Raw genomic sequence first — 14,390 nt, 5'->3', positions numbered from 1 at the left:
GCTTTTCTTTTATAAGATCCAGGGAGGTATATGTCAATTTGTTGTCAAATCAGCTCCTTACAGTCCGGCCCCACTAGTCAGAAAATGGTTAAACGGGCTAAACCACCTGTTCAGTGCTTTTTGCAACACTTTTACTGAATCCGCGGTGGCTTTTGCAAATGATTAGCGACCAGGTGGTTTTCTGCAAGATAAGCCCCAAATGTGGTGGTTTCGTGCAATTCACTCCCCATGCTTCTATTTCTTCCCTTGGGTCGTATTCCTGTTGAGAATATACGCTACCAGAAAGGGATAATTTCACCGATACAAAATTGGAATGAAAAATTGTTGTCCTGATAAGAATAGATGATTGACACAATCATTTTCTTATGTTTAGTTAAAACATATGCTTTTTTGGAATTTTCTGCTGGTAAGAGTAAATCCATCAATGGAGTCTTCTCTTTTCATATATTTTTATTGAGTAAAGATGCTTAACCTGGGTGCATCTTTTGTTGGTCCCTTTCGAAGTGATGGTACACATGTCGATAAATATACAAGAAATTATAAGGCCAGTTCATATATACACTTGTCATTGTTGTTTTATGTCTGAAATTCTTTTGAAAATGATGGAATAACTATGGTTGTGCACATGCAGGATCTTATTGTGTTTTAGGTCACACGCACTGCTATGAGACTTGCATTTTCATTTCTTGTTTTTGGGTACTATTGTCAATATGTGCTTTGTATTTGTCTATGAATAAATAGTGAGCAGGAAATTAGTGAAACCAAGTTAATGCAAAGAGGCCCTATTGGTGCAATGTTTACATTCCAAAATGACTTTGTATTCAAATAGATGTTAAAGCCAACCTATATATTATAATTTTGGGATGGGCGCGGCAACGCGCGCCTTCACGATCTAGTAAGGAATGAAGGTGGCGCCACTCCTCCCTGGTGCTGTATGGACGAGTTGGTGGGCCTGGTCGTGAGAAGCCCGATCCGGTAAACCATGGTACCGGCCCCATGGCCACCACGCGCGCATCCTCTGTTAGACATCGGGGCGGCCCTTTTGTAGCTGTGCGCGCGACAAACGACACCGAGAGCGTTCTTTCTTCTTCGGAAAAACTAATGCCCACACGTGTGGCATCTTGCATATCGCCCACACGCCTCCATCACCACACATGTTGCCAGGTATGAACAGATGACATCAGCAAGAATCTTTTTGGTTTTCGGTTTAAAAATGTTTTATTTTCTAATTAAAAAATCGAATTAAAAATCCGTTTACACCATTAAATCCGTCTCGACGAGATCTTCAAAACTAGACCCCAGGTTGATATGTTTCGACGAATTTTTTTCCCAAAAGTTGCCATTATGTTTACACTGTAGTTGCCACAGTGCTTAAACTAAAGTTGACATGTGGCAATTTTAGTTTGTAGAGCATGGTAATTTTAGTTTTTTATGATGGCAATTTCAGTACTTTGACCATGAAAATTAGTTTTTGTATGAACCACGACAATTTTAAGTGCATGTATCATGGAAATTTTAGTTTATGGTTCATGGCATATCTAGTTTCTTAACTCCCCGTTTTATAATATGTCAAAATTTACTTTTAAATGTAGAAGAAAATAGCTGAAACATATCATGACAACTTCAGTGTAAACATCATGAAAATTCATATGCAATAGAAATGACAACTTTTAAACCAAAAAGAAAAACCGTCGAAATATATTGATATGAGATCTATTTTCGAAGATCTCGTCGCGTGGGATTTAATGATGAAAATAGATCTTCAATCGGATATTTCATTTAAGAGATAAAACATTTTAAAAACAAAAAATCCAAAAAAAATCCACATGCATGCATACGGTGACGTTACGCAGTCTGTGTGTTATAGGGCGTGTGGGCGGCTTTGACTCCCACCACACGTGTGGGCGTTAGCGTTGTCCTTCTTCTTTTCTTTCAGATTCATAGAAAATTAAGGCCTAGAAAAGGAATCACTACTACTTCCTCCGTTCCTAAATATAAGTCTTTCTAGAGATTTCACTATCGACTACATACGGATGTATGTAGACATAGTTTAGAGTGTAGATTCACTCATTTTGCTCCGTGTAGCCTATATTGAGATCCCTAAAAAGACTTATACTCCTAGTACCAGCCATGCATGCATGCATGCAGACCTTATTTCTACTTGGTGTACATTGCATGACGATGGCAGACGGCATCACCTATATATCCAACCCCGCTGCTTGCCGTGCACTGATCTGATCTCTAGGAGTCGAAGACGGCGTCGCCGCACCTGCACTTCCACCTGACGGTCTCCTAGTTGGCCTATCTACTTACTGTACCGGCTGTAGGTCGTGCCGATACTTACTGTACCGGCTGTAGAGCGTGCACGGAAACTAGCTAGTCCATTGCTGCGTGGCTGTGGCCTGTGGGTGTACATGCATGGGCGGGGGCAGCTGCCGTTTCAGAGAGTTCCTTCGGCAGTGCCGTGCCGTCGTAGCATCCAAAGGCTACGGGGGTAGGAGTAGAGCGGATTTAGGAAAAGTGCGCAGGCTTTTCTTCTCCTCGGCCTGCCTAGCTAGGCTGCAGCGCTCCCTGCTGCTGCGTCGCAGCGGGCACTTCGCTTGCTGCTAACGACGCCGGAGAGTGTAAAATTGCGGCGCAGGAGGAAAGGGAATTTGCCGGAAGTGAACCCTAAAACGCCCGGGTTCCCGTAAATATAGCAGATACGCCTGAGTTTTACAGGCGGGGCCTTTTTTACGGTATCTGATCGGGCCGTTTTTTTTCTCGGGTCCTGTAAATCGGCTGGAATTTTACAGGCCAACAAACTTATACGCAGTTTGCTCGAGATGCTCTATGATCGAAGTGCGCCGCTGCTGCAGTGCATGACGTTGTTGACAATGTGCTTAGGTACGCTTTCAATCCAACGTTGGATCCATCTCTATCGCAAAGCCACGGCGATGGCCATTGGCGGAGACAGGAGGCGACACCGCAGCCACAACTCGAGCTGACCACCACCGCGACTCATGAACTCATTGCACAAGGCCCCGACGTTGGATCTCTTCCATGCAGATAGCATCCTGCTCAACACTATCGCTTCATTTTCTTCAGTTAATCTCTACAAATTGCCATGCCATGACGCAATCTCGACATCAAGTTAGCGATGGCAATCTTACTGTATCTGTAGAGGAGCATCATCATCAGTTTTTAGAGTAGAGGGAGTAGATATCCATGAAATTGTTTCCATATGCATTGGCTAGACAAGCATGCAGTACACCATGGTCATTTAGTTACACCATGGCAACTTTTCATAACTTTCCTTTTGACGGCTGAAGTTCGGGCTGGGGGGACTCTGATCGAACGAATTAAAACGGTGGTGATGAGTAGGTGGGTACGTACCCACCTACATTAATTATGACCTTGCCTCGAGCCCTCGACACGTACTGGGTATCTCTGGTCAAGTCAGCACCCGAACCCGTTCACATACATTGACACCCTGCCCGGTACTCTAGTACGGGCCGCGTACGGACATCACCTGCTGTGTCATCGGCTCATCGCTCGTGTAGGTGGTGGTTACGGGCTAGTGCTGCACGCTCACCAGTGCAGAAACGGGCTATTGTCTCGGTTCGGAAGTACCTTTAGTGCTGGTTCTGCAGCCGACATTAAAGGGTGGGGACTAAAGCCGCAAAGGCCCACCATGTGGCACGAGCCCGCGCCGGGGGTAGTGAGCCTTTAGTCTCGGTTGTTTACACCAACCGGGACTAAAAGGTTTAGGGGTTTATAGGTTTATGATTTGTTTTTCCTTTTAATTTCATGTTTTCCATTTAACTATTTTTTATTTCAAACATATTTTACGCTTTCTCAGATTATACGGAAGCCGGGGACGAAAGCGAATTCGTCGCAATAGCCACCAATCTGACGAGGCGGTTTCGCCGCGCCGAGCTCGGGGAACCGGATTCTCCCGACCCTGATGCGCCTGTGGAAGAGCAGGAGGCTCATTCCATGGGATCCCCTCAAAGCACAAAAGCAAATGATGGGGCGATTATGCATATATATATATAGTATTTCTCGTAGAAAAGATCATATATATCATCGAATTTCTCGTACACACACACACAATTTGGTACATATAATTTCCCCTACAATTTGCGGACCATTACATTCATGCAGACAGCTTGTAATGAAATTTTTCTTTGGGATCTATGACCTGGTCGACCAAAAATCCCGATATTTCCTCTTGAATCGCTCGTACGCGATCCTCTGGAAGGAGTTGATCCTCATGCAGGGCCTGTGATTTGTCGGGCACACTACCCAAGGGCGCTAGTCTCCCTATTAAAATGTCACACCACTCCGATTCATCTCCCCACCTCCAAGATGGAAATGACGCCGGAGAGTGTAAAATTGCGGCGGAGGAGGAAAGAGAATTTGCCGGATGCAAATCCTAAAACGCCCGGGTTCCGGTAAATATAGCGGATACGTCCGGGTTTTTACGGGCGGGGCCTTTTTTATGGTATCTGACCGGGCCGGGTTTTTTCTCGGATCTTGTAAATCGGCTGGAATTTTACAGGCTGAGAAACTTATATGGAGTATGCTCGAGATGCTCTAAGATCGATGTGCGCCGCTGCTCCAGTGCAGGACGTTGTTGACAATATGCTTGGGTACGCTCTCAATCCAACGTTGGATCCATCTCTGCGCGGATGACCATTGGCGGAGACAGGGTGCCTGGTCCCCTAACATCGGTGATTTAAGCTTAGTATGAATAGTAACCGTGTTTTTTTCCTTGCTAAAATAATGTTTTTTGATGAATTGGCCCTTCCCAACAAGGTTTAACAATACTCGGCCTCCTTGTCCGATTTCAAGTGGTTTTTACCTGGTATGTGAAAGATATTCAAAAATTGCATCTAGAACATCAACCACCACAGTTCAGTTTTATTTCGGGATAAGACATCTCGTTAAAGATCTTCAGTTCGGTTGCTTTCTGCAGGCCATGGGTTCCGAATCCGGTATAAAGATGTTCCGACCAAGAATTCAGCAATCGAGTCCCTCCTGGCTAACCACAAAAGCTAGGAGCATCTTATGATCTATGGATTCTAGAATAAACAGGCCTGGAGGATATGGAGTCCCAGCGATATAGTGATGCTAATGTTATTTTCCTTTTGTCCAAACACCATGGGTGCATGTATTGATAGTTTTGATTTTGCGCATAGTCTAATGCGTAACATTGGTAGGTTGAATTAAGCTGAAATCATATTTGACACTAGTGGGCCGTGGTCATCGCTTTTCCGACTAACAGATACGCATGCTACGAGTTTTCTCTACTCTTTTTCACAAAATGAGTGTGTCTCTCGAACATCAGCCACGACAGTGAAAGAATAATAGAGAACTTTCCATTCAAGCATATGGGGATTGAATAGCACTGCAAATAATGGTACCATCAAAACTTGGCAGTGATGGCCTCGGCCAACGGCTCCGTGTTTTGGAAAGGGATCCAAGCGGTCCGGCCCGCTTTTGCTATTGGGGCCAAATTTCAGATTAACAAAGGTCAATCCACTCGGTTTTGGCTTGATCATTGGCTGGGCGCCTCTCCCCTTTGGCAAAGCTACCCCAACTTATTCCGGATTGCCACTAACATCAATATCTTAGTGGGGGAGGCAGTTCGTACTGACCCTCGTGCGATCCACTTTATGCGGGCCCTTACCAACGCCGAACGAGAGTCATGGGCCGGTCTGGTACAGCAAATTGGTGCCAACCATCTAGGGACGGGCGATGATTCGGTAGAGTGGAGCTTGACAGCTTCCAGGAAAATCTCAGTTAAGTCCCTCTACAACAAGCTAACTGAAGGGACAACGCTTGATATAGCTAGGGGTTGTGGAAGGCAGGCCTGTCCTTGAAGATTAAAATCTTCATGTGGCAAATGTTCAGGAATAGGCTGCCCACTTCGGATAACGTGGCCAAGCGTAACGGTCCGGCTGATGATACTTGCACTGTGTGCGGCCTTGGTGAAGATGCAAACCACGTCTTTTTTAGATGTCACCTGGCCAGGTTCGCGTGGAGTGCAGTTAGGGAAGCTTTCCACACGAACTGGAACCCAGCCTCGAGGAATGACTTGATTTCCATCCTCAAATCCATGAAAGGGACTAGTAGTAGAATCGCTTGGCGTTGCGTAGGGGCGCTGCTTTGGGCTATTTGGACGACGCGCAATAAAATTACGATTGAGAAAAAAATTCCCTAACCATCCCGCGGACGTGATCTTCAAATGCCATCTTTTTTTATAGACGTGGACTCCGCTGGGGAAGGAGAGCGATGCTGAGCGCATGTCGAAGGCCATTACGCGCATCAAGACTATCCAGGTGATGGCAAGACAAGATCCGTCGAGTCGTTGAAGCTTTTGGAGTCTTTTAGAGGGAGTTCTATGTTAGCTAGGTCTTCAGCGTTGGATGTTATGGTTGGTTGTCATGTTGCCTTCGTGATGAACCTGGCGGTCGTGGACCGAACGTTTCCTTTTGCTTTAGCTAAGATGTAACTTGTTCAACCTGGTGCCTAAGGGCTTTATTAATTTAAAGCCAGACGCTTCTAGCGTCTTCGTTCTAAAAAAAAACTTGACATTGATGGCAAACATAACATTAAACTATAAGTATGACATCATCCAAATTGTTCTGAAAATGAAAAGAGACTGTGAGTTGCTTAGTTCAGTAACCATAACGTGGCAAGAACCAAGAATGACTAGCTAAAGGAAAAGGAAATGATAATAATTTAATCATACACTGTACAGTATGTAGTACCCGCTCCGTCCCATAATATAAGACATCTTTGCAAGCTAAACGTCTTATATTGTGGGACAGAGGGAGTAATAAATAAGATGAATGGCCACCAAATTGTCGATACAAAGAAAACTTCAACATACATAACTGAGTCTTGCTGCAGATTGAACTAATGCATATCAAACCCCACAATGCTCTACACAGTACTGCAATTAATGGGCCAGCTAGTGCCATCTTGGTGTCATTATTACCAAATCGAAAGCCCTCCGTGCAAAAAAGCAATGGCATTGGCCAATTTAAATGACTACAGAGAGGATATTATTTTCCCTGCAGATTGGCTAATTTAAATGCCTCAAATATACTGTCTGCAGCGGCAGTTATCTGACTAGCTAGGGATGTTATGGAGAGTAAAAAATAGTAAAAATAATCGAGTAGATAAGTACCTGCATCTGGCATCCCTCATGCAAACAAACATGTAGAGAGGCACCGTACATCCACAAGAACTTGGACACATTCATCGCGGAAAATGGTGAACAGAACCCAGAAATACAGTGATGATTCTTGAAGCTGCATTGAACCGTGACCCAGCCTGAAAAGACAGGCAACCTGAAGTCCTGAACATATCAGGCAAAGAAAGGTAGATACAAATATTGGGAACTCTTAACGTAATCTTGTATGGTGGTAACTTATACCCTCCATGCATCATATATAGTTGCTTGATTCACTAGTAGAAAACAGGGCTTTCGTCCAGGCCAGTTTAGCCCATTAGTCCCGATTCAATCCAGAACCGGGACTAATGTGAACATTTATCCCGGTTCGTGCAGCTAAGGCATTAGTCCCGGTTCACCTGTGCCCTTTAGTCCCGGTTTGTGCCTCAAACCGGGACTAAAGGGTGCGATGCCCATTAGTCCCGGTTCATGCCTCAAACCGGGACTAAAGAATAGACCTTTAGTCCCGGTTTGGGCACGAACCGGGACTAATGGGGTTGAGACCTTTAGTCCCGGTTCGTGTCACGAACCGGTACTAAAGGCCCCATTTTCAAACTCTACCCCCCCAGGATCGCCTTTTCAATTTAAAAAAAAATAAAAGAAAATGATGGAAATGTCAAAAAAATAAAAGAAAATAAGTTTCCCATGTGATATGTGGTCTAGTTGTTGGAAAAATTTGCAAATGTGAATTTCGACTTTGTTTGCAAAATCTCTTTGGAATTTGTAAATATGGGCATAACTTTTGCATACTAACTCGGATGAAAAAGTTTTTTATATGAAAAATCATCTACTCGAAAAGTTACATCCAAATTTAACTGGGGGAACCCCGTTAAACATTTTCAAAATCCTCAAAAAACCTAACAGAAAAAAAGTTACGGGGCTTTTAATATCTAGAGTGGAAAGAATCGAAAAAATTTCAAACTGTGGTCAAACAATGGTCAAACCATGGTCAAACTAATTATTCTAGAATATTAGTGTTACTAAATAATTTGTTCAGTTATTTTGAATTTTGGTCAAATCTGGTCAAACTATGGTCAAACTATGGTCAAACCATGGTCAAACTAATTATTCAAAATAACTATTGTTTTCTAAATAATTATTGTTTTTGAAAACAATAGTTTGAAACTCAAACAGTGAAATGTGTCAATTCATGCTCAAGCAAAATTCCTGAGGGTTAATAGGATTGACATCTTACTATTGTCAGGAAAACAACAAGTGCAGACTTGGAAACGAGGGAGAATAGAACCCGAAAGTTAAGCGTGCTCAGGTTGGGTGAGTGGGAGGATGGGTGACCGTTCGGGAAGTTAGGTGATTTGGAATGATGAGGGTGATTAGAGAAGAGGATAAATTGAGCAGTGATGAGGGGTGTTGATTAGAGATTAGGGGTTAAAAAAATTCAGAAATTTGAAAATAAAAAAAAATTCAAAAAAAATTTCCCAAAAAAAATCATAAAATTTCCATTAGTCCCGGTTGGTAACACCAACCGGGACTAAAGGTGGATTGTTAAAGGCTCCATGTGGCCACGGCCTTTAGTCCCGGTTCTGGATTGAACCGGGACTAAAGGGGTGAGGCATTAGTACCGACCCTTTAGTCCCGGTTCACCAACCGGGACTAAGGCCCTTATCAACCGGGACAATAGGCCCTTTTTTTACTAGTGATTACTTCAAAGCAGGGACAAAGCTAGAAGAAAACACCACTGGTAGCATTACCTCATTGGGTCAGTCAACTAGAAAACTCTCGAGAAGACTGGAAAAATTCATTGGGTTCATTTGGCACCACTGGTCGTATACCAGCTCCGTCCCTGGTTCAACGATTATACTAGGATGGTTGGGATGTGTGCTGGCCACTCTCTCCATGGCAGCCTTTGCAGCCTGAAATGTTCTATCCTGCCAGCGATATACTCTACATCTGAGAGCAATGAGGCAAGGAAGGTTTTCGATTCCAAAGTCAAAACCACCACTAGTATTCAGAGACTCGGTTTGATCCGCGTCAAAAGAAATCTCGAGCGTTTCTAGCTCTGGCATGGATCCTGCTGCAAATATCAGATTCATCGCTTCATCCCTGATATCATAATAAAACTGCCTCAAGCTTCGGAACCCAATTCCACCATCGACCTTGAGACTTCTATGATTACGATTTTCTCTTACCATCAGATCCAAAACAAGTAGAGCAGGTAAGCTTCCAAGGATGCAGAGATCTCCCTTACTGACTCCCTCCACTTCAAGGTGTAACCGTTGTAGGTTGACGAGAGAGCCCACCCTAGCCGGGCCCCGACAGATGGTTGAATTCCAAGCCACAAGTTTCTTGAGGCTGAGAGGAACAGGGCACAAAGGTCCCTGTAAGAAGCTTCCCCCACTCCAAACAGTAAGAGAACGTAGGTTTCCTAGCTTATGAAGACAAGAAGCAATAACATTCTTGAACTCATTCTTAGCCTCAGTAGCAGAATCGCCATGAAAGTGAAGGGATAACTTCCTTAAATTCCGTAGCTTGGCAAGTTCTTGCGGGAAGTTAAATGGTTGTTTGAGGATTCCGACCTGTTTCAACGTTTCCAGTGCCTGCATCTTCTCAATTCCATCAGGAAATTTAACACCAGTGTCGATAAATAGATGAACCAATTTTCTGAGATTAATAATAGTTGCTGGTAATTCAAATATCCTGGTGCCTCTTAGGTCCAACAACTCTAGGCACCATGCTTGTCTGATTTGATCTGGAAGCTCGCTTATTCCTGTCCAACTCAGGTTCAGGTACCTCAGTTGAAAGAAGCTCCCCATATTTGCAAGATGATGGTTTTTCATATGGCGGCAACCCGATCCATAGCCAAAAACGCGCAAATGACGAAACTCCACCGCTGAAGGGATTTCCCATGATTGCCCAAACACAGTGAGTGATCGGACATTAGACAACTCTAGGCTCGTCAGTGGAATAGAATTCCTTTTATCATCAACATGGAGAGAGAGCCGATTGGTAGAATTTTCTGCATCTTCAACATGGAGAGAGAGCCGGCGAACTTTGCTTTCTGTATCAATTTTAAGATTTGGAACACCAACTAAAGTAACAAAGTTCTCTTCGATGGACTTGGAGATGATGAAATCAAGAATTGTGTTGTGAACTCGACAACCGTTCACCTTACCATGCTCTTCAGTCTTCACGGGTTGGATTAAACTCCTATCCACGAGCTCATTAAAATACATATCACCTACCTCATGTACCGTATATCTGGAGTTTTTATGAATGAATCCTTCAGCAGTCCATCTTCGTATGAGATCTTGCTTGTCAATAACATAGCCCACTGGAAATATACTCAGATACAATAAACAAGTCTTGAGATCAGGAGGAAGATCAAAGTAACTAAGTGACATAATCTTCATCATTCTATCAACAGTATCATTTCTTTCCAGTGCACAACCAATCGAATTTTCCACTTCATCCCACTGATCCTTTGTACTTCCTCTATTTGCCAACAAACTAGATATAGCAATGATCGCTAAAGGTAAGCCACCACATTTTTCCAAGATTTGACTAGAAACCTCTTCAAGGTGTGAAGGGAAGCCATTTCTATAGTTGAATAGTCGCATGAGAAATAACTGTCTCGAATGCATCATATCAAGAGGTCTTATGTTATAAATATGACCATTGAATGATGAACGACATGAACAAGCGACATCCTTTCTACGAGTAGTGGTGATTATTATGCCACAACTGGTTACGGGGAATGCGCACTTGATGACATCCCATGAATCATTCTTCCATATATCATCGACAACGATAAAATAGCTGCACACAGATATCATGAGTGATATTAGCGTGGACTTTATTATTATCAGAAACCTACTTCTCATTGACAACATATAAAAGAAGTTCCAAATAAGATAGCTAAAAAGAAGTTTATGTTATCAAATACATCATACTAAATTCATGCCAACTCCCTGTTCCAAATAGATGGTGACCTACCCTTCTAGGTACAAAACTAGTTGCCATACTTTTCTAATTTTGACTATCTGTATATAAATATTACTGATATTGGTCAAATTAAGGTAACTTTATTAGAATTATCAAGTAAGACACTTCATAATTTTGTATTTTTTAATGTTTTACTAACATATTCATAAAAACCTCAAAGTTACATTTTGAATGATTTGTCTATGTCTAAGACATCATTGTTTTCTGACATTTTTCCCTCGGGAAATCAATAGTGCCATCATTGCTACGTTTTCAACTTCTACCTTACTTTGAAACATGGTAGTGGTTATAGTTTGTCAATTAATAAAAATATGCCTGGTCACTTCTCATTAACACTTTTGGAATCCCTCTTCATTGGTCGGGTGAATGTGATTTGATGATAGTTATGGTGCAACAGCTGGAGTGAAAAATACATTAATATATATAAAAGGGAGATAACAACAACAATTTAGTATGATGAAAATATATTTTGACCACAAAACTGTTGTATTGTACATTGGCATATTCTCCGGAGTTATTTTATATGATTATTTTGTATGTGATATTAAATTCGTATGTGGGAAAAGAAGTTTTTCAACATTTCCTTTGCGCGTGAATACTAGATTAGTCATAAAACTAGGGTTCACAACTTCACATCGGCAGCCAGCCAGCCGTTCATTAGTGGATGATATTATATCGACATGTGGACTTGAAGTGCACCAAGCGATTATAGCATAGTTGTGTTTTCGGGGCAGAACTTGTTGGAGACACCACCATCAGTGTCTTTGTCAGCGTAGACCATGACGGTGCCTGTCGAGGATTCTGTCCATGGTCGTGTCTTTGACAATGGCGGCACCGCTTGTGGCTGTAGACAACTGGGGACACCAAGGGTCCAGGGTGGACATGCAGAAGCCATGGACTAGTGATGCTAACCTACTTAGGCTGCAAATAGGCCGCGGTGGCGTCACTCGAGGCAATGACAACAACGCTTGTACCCTGAGTGGTTTCTTGAAGGAGATAATTGTCCCTATGTTACTAAAAGAAAATCTGAAAAACAAATGCATATAGGTTGTAGTGTGAAGTACATACATTTAATTTTTTGGTTCATGTATATATGACCATTTGCATATGCACAAAAAGTAACATATTTACTTTTATGTTTGATAAATACTAAATTGTCATATTATGCAACCAAAATTTATATGTACATATACCCCTGACCCATATGCATGAATATTTATTTCAATGTTTTTAGAACTTTGTTGGAACAATTTTGTCCTATCAGAAAAATGTCTGGGAGCGGATATGATGGCTTAGGGGGAAGTGAGGTCCAAAACTTTTAGGAAAGACCCCCCAAAAAAAATGATTAAAGAGAGGGAGTGCAATATCGCAAGGATGAAAAATTGAGTTTTTCTTTTGTACACATCTAAGGAGTGCGAGAAAACATGAGTAGACTAAGATAATACCTTTTGTTCTCTAGAAATCTGGAGATCTTGAAGATCAGTTGTTGAGCATCCATAGCTTCTGTGATGGCATAATCTTTCTTAGCCACCTCACTGAGAATAGTTCTCAGGACTTTTATCATGTCTGGGTGTTGTGAGACTGAACAGAAAGCCTGACACTCGAATTTCTCTTTGAGCTCTAGATACACTTGGTTTGCAAGAGTTGTCTTGCCCATCCCTCCTGATCCAACTATGGAAACCACCTTTAACTGCATTTGTGTTGACACACATCCATCCTCTTGTGTCAAGATTTGGATTATCTCAGCCTTTGGTTCGTCAATTCCAACAAGCTTTGATTTATGCTCAAAGATCGCAAGAGCTCTGTGGTCAACAGTTGCATTACTAGCCTTGGAGAAAGCCTCACGAGCCTTGTACCTTGCATTCCTGTCGCCCACCTCGATGATTTGTTTCTTCAAATCTTGGATCTCGCTACCAATCCGACGGCGAGCCTTCATCTTCCCAAGCGAGCTCTTGATGATCTCCAAGATGCCATCTGGCTTAGTGTCTTTATCATCGACACACAACATGAAGTCGTCGATGGCGTCCTCCATGTCATAGGAAAGCTCCCGCACCTCATTCATCCACACCTTATCCTGCCAATCAAGATCCTCCACTTCCGACATCTTGAGGAGAAAATTATGCATGGTCCTGAGTTCGTCGGTGAGGGACTTGATATCCTTGCGCACCCTATTGAAACGCTTGTACTTGTCACCGAGAAGAGTGACCAGCTTCCCCAGGACAGGTTTCAATGCCCCGGTAGCTGCACTCACCAGAGCAGCCTCCATGGTTATGAGAATTTGCAGCCCGCTGAATTAATTTTTGGGTGGACAGGAGTGTACGTAGGTCGAGTTGTCGTTGTAAATCCTGAAAAGAAAAAGGATTGATGATTGAAGCAAAAGCCCAGGTGACGTTGCATACGACAAGCTACGTTCTACAACCCGACCCCCTCGCCAGATCTGACTCAAATGGCACTGCAGAGAGCTCGGCCAGTTAAATTTTTTGTCGATGGAGCAGTGTAGGACGAACACACACTGATAGAGAAAGATGAATCGATGTAATTACGCCCACAAATTATCGCCTGTCAAGTTCAACGTGCTACAACTCAACGAGGCACTAATTAAGGCACAGAAGAAATTAAAGGGTCGTACGCACCTACCGGCCGCGGTCGGTACGGCTTCCGTCGCGGAGGATGGCTTCGAGCTAGCAAGGGATGTGAACCCTGTATAGCACGCACGTACGCCGCGGCCGGCACCTTCCCCGGAGACGAGTAGCTGGTGCAGCGAGGCGACGGGGGCCGCCGGACCGCAAACGATCCTTGGTTTAATCACGGGGGCAGACTAAAGATTTCTTGGATCGTCTCAGCAACCAGGCTGGCTTGGGGAGGATTTGGATTTGGGAGGACTTGTGTGGACTGGGAGATCTGATCTGCAAATTTGGGAGGACTTGTGTGGACTGGGAGATCTGATCTGCCGAAGTTTGGTGGAGAAAGTAGATGCTTTTGTGGGTCCAAAAATATTCCTTTTGTGACTCATGTGTTGCTTCCTTCATCCCATATATAAGACGTTTTTGCAACCTATGTCATAATACTCTGAGAATATCATCTTGAGATTTACGAAGTCACCGTAGGCGCCTCGTCATCGACGGGAACGTCTCCTCCCACTGAAAGCGCATCGCCGGAAATACTGAAATAAATCCAGAAATAATGCGAGCACCAGGATTTGAAC

The 14,390-nt window shown here is 43.2% G+C and overlaps 1 protein-coding gene across 3 annotated transcripts; it reads right to left on the bottom strand.

The window, feature by feature from the left end:
* Positions 1 to 6,706: 6,706 nt before the first annotated feature.
* On the bottom strand, positions 6,707 to 14,108 carry LOC119320144 (disease resistance protein PIK6-NP-like). Of its 3 annotated transcripts, XR_005154821.1 has the most exons (5): positions 13,819 to 14,108; positions 12,631 to 13,530; positions 8,935 to 10,999; positions 7,181 to 7,326; positions 6,707 to 7,064 (listed from the first exon to the last, which is right to left on the bottom strand). XR_005154821.1 is itself a non-coding variant. In XM_037594261.1 (4 exons), exons 2-3 carry the CDS (start codon positions 13,449 to 13,451, stop codon positions 8,944 to 8,946), a joined length of 2,877 nt encoding a protein of 958 aa, XP_037450158.1. In that variant the 5' UTR covers positions 13,452 to 13,530; positions 13,819 to 14,108; the 3' UTR covers positions 6,707 to 7,343; positions 8,935 to 8,943. The 3 variants fall into 3 exon arrangements, 2 of the variants coding, with proteins under 2 accessions (XP_037450158.1, XP_037450156.1); XM_037594261.1 differs by having other exon boundaries at positions 6,707 to 7,343; XM_037594259.1 differs by having other exon boundaries at positions 6,707 to 7,326.
* Positions 14,109 to 14,390: the final 282 nt, after the last annotated feature.

The sequence above is a fragment of the Triticum dicoccoides genome, chromosome 6B (genome assembly GCF_002162155.2).
Source record: "Triticum dicoccoides isolate Atlit2015 ecotype Zavitan chromosome 6B, WEW_v2.0, whole genome shotgun sequence".
NCBI lineage: Eukaryota > Viridiplantae > Streptophyta > Magnoliopsida > Poales > Poaceae > Triticum > Triticum dicoccoides.
The sequence above is the reverse complement of the archived record's forward strand: the minus strand, read 5'-3'. Positions and strand labels throughout refer to the sequence as shown.